At 45.9% G+C, this 8,248-nt stretch overlaps 1 protein-coding gene and 1 non-coding gene across 2 annotated transcripts; one reads left to right on the top strand and one right to left on the bottom strand.

Annotated features, from left to right (window-relative positions):
• Positions 1-636: 636 nt before the first annotated feature.
• CTHT_0055660 lies at positions 637-710 on the bottom strand. Its single transcript has one exon. It is a non-coding gene; the product is annotated as a tRNA-Lys (tRNA).
• Positions 711-4,986: 4,276 nt separating this feature from the next.
• Positions 4,987-6,672, top strand: CTHT_0055650 (uncharacterized protein; the record flags this gene model as incomplete). The annotated part of the gene is made up of 1 exon (XM_006695833.1): positions 4,987-6,672. The coding sequence occupies one exon, from the start codon at positions 4,987-4,989 to the stop codon at positions 6,670-6,672; it is 1,686 nt and encodes a 561-aa protein (XP_006695896.1).
• Positions 6,673-8,248: the final 1,576 nt, after the last annotated feature.

Below are 8,248 nucleotides of genomic sequence, written 5' to 3'. Positions count from 1 at the left end.
CGGCTTGGATAACCCCCAACCAAAACCCAACAGGAGCTTGGCCATCGGAGACTTTGTTACAAAATAGAAGCCGGTTTTACGTTACACGTTGATAAATATCATCGAAGACAAGTAGGGGGGTGATCGGCAGTCCCGGTTTGACTTTCGCAGGTTAAGTCACGGACATGCAGGGCTGAATAACATCCTTACAGTTGCCACTACCAAGAGACATTGCTCGGCGCCTTTATTGCCATTTGAATATGGTCACTAAAGCCACGGCAGATTAGCGTACTAACAGTAAAGCTATTAGCGTGCTTTGTCGGCGATGCTAGCCAGCCAGCAGCCTGAAGTTGAAATGCTTTTAGTGAAGAGATTCTACCGGTCAAATCAGGGCGGAGGATATTCTCTGTCCTCCTGACTGACACGATAGAAAATGTTTCGATAAGATAAGGTATTTTCATGTGATTGGTCCCTTACGGACGGGTGGCGCACCCTGTTTAATCTAGTCCCCCAGAGCTCTCCTTAGCTCCGTGAGCTTGAAGCTGCGAAAAGGATTAATATTTCAAAGAAGATGTAGGCATAGAAATGGGAACGATGCCATAGCGATTGGTGGAAAAAGAAGTAAAAATCATGATCACTTCCCAGTGTTGACCTACACGCCAACGGCGAGACTCGAACTCGCAACATTCAGATTAAAAGTCTGACGCGCTAACCGATTGCGCCACGCCGGCTGGGAGAAGGATCACGTTGGAGGCTGGAGTCGGCAAAGAAGATCATATAACCTATCTCAGTCTTGCTCTGTGTTTGATGCCTTTTTCGATATCAGGAGAGCAACAGCATCCAACTGACAAACATGCTTGTTCGAGATAGTATGTTGTTTCAAGATGTTGCTCTCAAAAAGCCAGCACAAAGATACTGATACAACACACATGCTAAAGTCCTTAACAAGTAGTATGGCATGCCAACCAACTTGTATCACAGTTCAACTCAGGTACAGTGACTGCTTCAAACGCCATTACTGACGTTCATCTATCTGCTTGCCAGCATTCCAAAACCTTAGAAAAGGTCAGAGCATTGGTGAAAAAGCGGTCAGTCCGTAGAGTTCACATGGTCAACGCTGCTATATTTTAAACTAGTTGTAACATAAGGGACAGGACACAACATGGGGAGACAACATTCAACACATTATTAACTAGACTATCGTGCAGCTCTGGAAAGATGGAATGCAATGCTTGAGAAAGCCTAATGAAGATCAAGCAAATCTCCAAGGGAGGACTGAAGATTTTCCTGGATAAGCTGCAGCCCTCTGACCTATGCTATAGCACTGTAACCATCTTTACGACTCTCCACAAGAGAAAGTAGACCCTCCCACAGACCACATTTCAGAAGGTGCAGTTGCCTCCTTTTCCCAAGAAGTTGACAGTGAAGTGTGTCAGATACCGGTACACTATTTGCAAGATTACCCTGGTCCCCGGTATCTCATTTTAGGAACATCATGGCAACAAGATGCCATCAATTCCCGAGTTGAGAGTTGGCTGAGCATCACCTTTTGCCATCATAGCCAATCTGATGAATGGTGTTGCACATGTGCATCTAGAATAAGCTGTCAACGTGGTTACTGCACTGATAGCCATACTCAATGAACACGCAGGCATCAGCTGCCTTAGCTCCTCCCTCCAGCTACTTATAAGATCAGGATGTTGAGAATCCCTACTTCTTAGCTCGACTACTTGACGTTGTAATTTTGCTCGTCGCCATCAGATCGCCAATATATTTTTGCAAGAACTTGTTATGATTGTCCAGCTTGTTGTATTCCTCCTTGACAGCTTCAATTCGGTTGAAAAGGCTTCCAAGGGATTCTTGCAATTCCTTCGCGCGCCTAGCGTATAAGTCAGCCCTGAAATTCATTTGCGCAAGTCCATTGGCACCAACACAACAGAAAGCGGAGTTGTGACCCACCCTTCCAAAGCCTCTCTTTCTTCTTGCCTAAGATTTTCCTGTTCCTCACCAGATTTTCCCAAGTTCATTGGTTTCGCAATGTCTGTCTCATGAGAAGACTTGTCTGATTCATCACCAGGGGAGCTATGTGCAGGATTAAAGCCTTGTTGTGGGAGGTGGTCGGAAATGACAGGAACAGGGTTATGAAGCTCAGACTCCTGTGCTGTGGAAGAGGATGGTATAGACCAGTCAGGACTTTTTAATCTTGTCTGGCTGCCACTTTCCATCTTTATCGAAGTATTAAACAGGAAGTTATTCAATTCCTCGGATATCACGTAGAATTGAACTCGGAACCGGTGGCCAATGTTGTCGTAGTAGCAGACGTCAGAATGTCAACGGGCAGCTCGAAGTTCGGGATTCCGATGGATTGAAGATGATGGATGACTAGAAAAGATATAAAGCTTGCGTACTGCACGTTTTAGCATCAAGTCTTCCGTTATCAGCAGCAGAAAATGTCGAGAGGTTGGAAACAGATTGTGGGGGGGATGTATCTGGGGATCTAAGCGATAGATGGTTAGAGGGCGATGGCATTGGCTTACTTTAACCTCTACATAAAGTACTGAGAATTGACGAAAGAGCAACTAGAAGTTCTAGCAGTTGCAAAGTCTCATGGAATTCCACACGTGCCTAATCAAGGGCTCGATTTGACGACGTGATCCGGCGTTTGATTCTTGATCGGTTCGTCGTTGGGATGATTTATGCCAAGATCCCGGCGATGTTGAGTACTCGTCGCCTGATACGTCAGGCAGTCGTCCCTAACTCAACGTCCAACACAGTCTTGGCGCCAAGGCTGCCCTCAGGACTTATGACGTCATATGGCAGGCAGTTTTATCTCTCGACTTCAGAAAAATGGAGAGAGGACATAGTTCTAAGCACCTTCAATGTCCATCTCTTCTATCTAGATGCATTTCTCACTCGCACTTTAAATGTTGCGAAATATGCACATCAACTCATCCTGCTATCACTTTTTTGTTGTTTTCTCTGGATATTTTGCCGGCGGCCTGGGTCTTGGGAAGTTCTTGATCAGCCACAGCAGCTCTGCCAAAAGAGCTACACACAATCAGATGATAGCAAGCTTGATTTGGACTGAATTTTATTCATAAAATTCCATCTAAAGTACATGGGATTAAGGGCAAAAAACAGTGGTTCATGAAACAGCAGGAGACTGCCTGTCAATCAATGATATGCTCGATATGAGCCTTCCCCCTGCCAGTAAACATGAGGTTTGCGAAGTATAAGACAAGTGTTAATTCCGCCACTTTTCCTGCAGTTCATTTATAGTCAATTATCTACTGTGTCCATGAGATAAAACTTGTCATTCTAGCAGCATAACAGCATTTCTGTATTGCATGCTGTTGGAACGCTGCATCACGAGCCGTAAAACATGACAAGGAGCTTCAATACTTTGACTGTCTAAGAAGGGCTTCTTTGAAAGTTTAGAAAGGATACCATGTGAATAGTCCAAAATAGTTATACGCAGTACCATATCATGCCATACTAAAGATTCGTGGACGATTGAGGATGGTTGTCACAATGCTGGCATGCGATAGATCGAGACTGTGACCGACCCTTCAACCTCCTTAATATTTACAGAGTATTAAACATGACAATGGGCCTATCAATAGTTGCACACATCTCATAGTTGAAGCTCGTCCTCTCAGAGTCCCAAACCCAGAGCGTGGCTTCATATGATAACTCACAGCTATTGTGCTCAATGAAATCAAAAACTTAGCAGTTGCGGGGACTTCAAGTCCTCATAGGTCTTATCCGAGGATCGAAAGCCTTGTGACTCCGCAATACACTTGATGAAGCCCTGAAACTCTTTATGCTTGGTTCCAACAAGGAAAAGTTTGATAAAGAATCTAGCCACGTGGCGCCACAACAGCTGTCATCAAACCTCTTCTAGGTACCTTGGAATTGGGATCATAGGCCTTCACCGAGCTTCAAAGACAACGTATCGCTCAGATCAATGTCATCCTATCTTCATTAACTCCAACTAGGACGTCACCTGCTCTATTATAGACTTGTCCACATTCACTGTGGCCTACCGCTCGCCTCGTTTTCAACTTCATCTGTGTGGAATACAGATGTCCTCGAGTGCTATTGGCTAATTGGTCTAGGCAGGTAGAGTGTTTTGGGGGTATCTCTAAATGTAAAGATTGGACGGAAATGTGCGAAAAATGAGTATATAAACCCCTCGCTCCAAGCGCTACCATTAAATGGAACTTTTCACTCTGCATCAAAAAAGTTGGATTGGTACCTACCTACTGGATTGCCCTACCGAACACATCTCACTTAGACGATCGTTCTCAACTGTGAGTAGTTGTGAGCCAGTTTCCACATAGAATCAATGATATTCGATACCAACACATCTCTTTTGTGCATAACTGACTTACTTCCTTCTATACACTCTCAACCAGTTTAGCTATCAGCAGCATTTCTCTTTACTAATTGGATCTCGTTACCTTTGGTCATCACCTAAAAACCCTGCCAGACATTTTTCAGCTACGTGGCAAAAACGCAATATCCATTGTCTGGCTGGTTTCTTTTCTCATTACAATTTCCACCTCTTTCGATACTCTGCAGGATCAGAGGCACGTCGAACCGATATATTGGTATTGATCGAACTGTGGTCAGGAGCTCTTATCTTCCACAATTAACATCACTCTGAGCTGCCATCCGCCTATAAATTTTAGGTCAAAAACTCTCAACTTTGCATACCACCGAAAACGTTTATTGTCATATAGCTTTAGAGCCTCCAATCAGACGGTCGAGGACACGAGTGGAAAGACTTCAGTTCATTGATTCCGACAACATGTAAGCCTTTGCACTGTCATGCTCCACGATTAAGAAAATTTGATGAAAAATAACGTCTTTTACTGACTGAAAAAGAGCCAGCGCTAATCACACAAGACTGATACAAAATAAAGTGCAGAGAAAATGAAAACCAGCTTTCCATTCCCGGGCACCCCCGCTTTACAGTTTACCAACCTCTTTGATAACCAAATCATGACTGCAGACACCTTTGACACGCTCATACTGCCTGTAGTCGCTCAGGAAGATGACAACTGGCTCAGCCGCATGAACGCAAATCCGCGGGTTGAGAACATCCTGGGGCCTCGTGGTGCAGCCATTGTGAATGTGATTACCCAGCGTCGCAACGTGTTAGCCGCAGAGAGTCGCAAGCTGACGCATAGGGCACAACAAATGGACAAGCTGCTGTCCTGGATAAAGAAAGCAAGAGAATGGGCTGCGCTGAGCACTCAGCAGGGGGCAGGATTGCTGCTTTCGCAGCAACAACCTCCCCATCCTCCAGTGACGATGTCCTCAAAAATAACAGGAACAAAGTCTCAATTGTTCAGCTCAGTGTTGCCCCAAGGGACACTGCGAGGCATTTCCCTGGACTCGATGCAATCCAGTCTTCCGCTATTTGGAGGGGACATATTAACAGGGCAGCTGGAACAGCAACTCCTGCCAGGAGACCAGTCATTGTTTACTTCAGCTCACCAAGGAATGGTGCGCATGGGCACGGTTAGCGCTGAGCTAAAGATGCAGAGTGAACAGATGTTTACCCAAGGTCAACAGTTACAAGAGGGACATGGCAATAAATTCATGGAAGGGATGTTGCCACAGCAGCAACTGGCTCCCGGCCCAGTGTACCCTCCGTGCACCCCCGGATGTGGGATGCCATTTGCATCACAAACACATCCCGCGGTCAGGGACAGCATGCTGTGTCACCACAGTGCCGGCGTCGCTGAGCATCAACCTCAACACCAGAGTAGCAGTTTTGGCGGCGGGCTGGCGGGCACTACCAGCGCCAAGCGCAGGGCGGTTAGCTTCCAATCTGCTGACATCCCTTTCCGCGGAATGGCAGGAAGGTTTACCAACACAGGCAGGCATAACTCCGGGAACAGCCAGCGACTTTCTGATCAGACTGGGCGCAGAATTCCGCCAAATCCAGAAGTTCATGACGTTGACAAGGTGGTTCATCAAAGCAATCCAGAACTTTACAAGCGGCTCTTCGGCGATAAGGTGAAAGTCCAGCCTTATGTCCCACCTTCACCATTTTTGGATGATGATGGTGAAGAGAGGCTGAATGGGGGGGAACAACCGGGCCAGACGTTTAGGGGCAGCAAGAGTTTTACCAGTGGCCAGCTATCAGCCCACGAAGTTTCTATGGATCAATTGACCTTGCAGCCAACAATAGATGCTGGGAGGGCGACAGCGGAAGCACAAGGCCAGAGTAACCCGCTAAGCGATGACCAGATTGGTTTGACACTGAACAGCCAAGACTTTTCACAGGATGTCGTTCTAAGCAACGAAAACTTTTTCGATTGTCAAGGACGAAACCTAGATACCCAAAGGGGCAATATGAATGCTGGTGCTGCTGGCGTCAACCTGAGCATGGGAACAAGAGCCACCAATCCAGCTGATGTCCATGATTTTGTGACAGTTCCAGCAACTCATCCTGATATCGGGGGTCTGAATAGATCATCGACAATTGCACCATCGCAATCAACTGCTCCTACAGTCCAGGGAAGGTTGGAAGGTGTTACTGAGTCATCCTTCACAGTTGTAGCTGCTGAAATCTCGACAACTACCCAGAACCATACACACTCAGTTGGCTCAGATAAGGACAAGGAGCTTGAGATAATGATGAATCAGGCAATCGATGAGGGCTCTGGATCACAATAGAATATGATGGAACGGTGATGAGGTTGAAAGTTTAATGATAATCCTTATCATCAAGCATTCACGAGTTCCCTGGTATCCTATAGATGAGAGCTAGAGGGTGGCTATTTGGATGGTTGTTCGCATAAGAATTTGGTGGGAAAAAGAAGGATGGAGGTATAAAAAGGCTCCTAACTCCAGGGATGTTGCAAGGATGGAGTTTCGCTCTCACAGGAAGTAAGGAATGACAGCAAAAGTTCACACAGTTTTACGAGTTAAGATTCTTATTCTCCCATACTTTAGAGAGATACCATGGAAATTAGAGTGGAAACATCTTAATGAAATAAGATCGATTCTCCAAAAGCATACTATGTGGGTGATCAACCATCGCCAGGATCACTGGCCGAAATTGTCATCCAGCTTTAGAGTGGAGTTTCCCTTGTTTGAATTATTGGTGAGCTGGACCTTGAGTCTGCATCAAATTGATGACATGCAAGAGACAATCTCAGTTTCTTGGTTGTTTGAGAGATGTCAATATACCAAGGGTTAAACTGGTTTGCTCACAGACCGGACATTCATAATCTTAACCACGGGTTTGTGGTAATGCTGGCTTTTATAGCCACGGCGATTATCGTATCTTAGGTAGTGCAACTAACTGCACCATTCTTGATGAAAGCCTCTGGATAACAGTCGAATAGCTCGTTAACTACCTTACTACCGGAAAAAGCTTGCTTGAAGAAGCATTGTTTACTTCCCGCAAATGGAAAGGGGGTGGCTGATTCCTGGGCAACGCCATGGGTCTGTGGCGTCTGTGGCGGTGCTTTGAGCCCCAGCCTACGCTTCTACGGGAACCTCTTGAGAATTCACCTAGTTGATGCCCGCTTGTAATCTGCATGGAAAACGTCTTCGGAGGTTTTAAATCCTGTAGAGAAGTACCTGACTGGGAAGTATACTTCTACCTACCTAAGGTATGAGTGATCTAGTTCTACAGCCTTACTTTATAGTTGCATTGTTTCTGAGCCCATGCTACCTAGTTTATTTGTACTTACTTAAAAGTGTACTTCCCTTCCGTGGTTTGCATTAGCTCCAAGGCGCTAAAGGTCTTCTTTTATCTCTCTTTGTCCTGTACATTTGACGAGCTTTCGGAGCCAGGATGCAATTAGCTGGTGATCAGGAAGTGCAAATATCTTGCTCCGGATGTAGTGTAACATTATCCATCGCTGGCTATCGAGGCAGTCTTTGCAGCTTCTTTTCGGACTGTCTGCTGCAGGGTTTCATCTCTTGCTTCTCACTGAAGTATATCGGTCCGATCACTCAACTAAATCGAAAAATTGCATGTGTAGCTTCTCGAAATCGTATCATGGTTCTAGTCCCGGCAGCCACTCTTCTATTATCAAGTGCGACGGTTGTCGAGTTACAGGGCAAAACAAACCGGAGGCAAGGCCGATGGATGCCCAAGGATAAATCAATCCCGGTTGCCCCACTTTACCTGCCCGGACCCTGGATTGTTTCATGCTTTCTTTCTTTTCGAAGCAGGACTCCTGCTCTCAGGCTCTGTCAGCCGAGAACAAAAACCCTTTCGCCCTGTGACAAGGACCAA

The sequence above is a fragment of the Thermochaetoides thermophila genome (assembly GCF_000221225.1).
Source record: "Thermochaetoides thermophila DSM 1495 unplaced genomic scaffold scf7180000011820, whole genome shotgun sequence".
Taxonomy (NCBI): Eukaryota; Fungi; Ascomycota; class Sordariomycetes; order Sordariales; family Chaetomiaceae; genus Thermochaetoides; species Thermochaetoides thermophila.
Note: the sequence above shows the minus strand (reverse complement) of the source record. Positions and strands in the feature narration are given on the sequence as shown.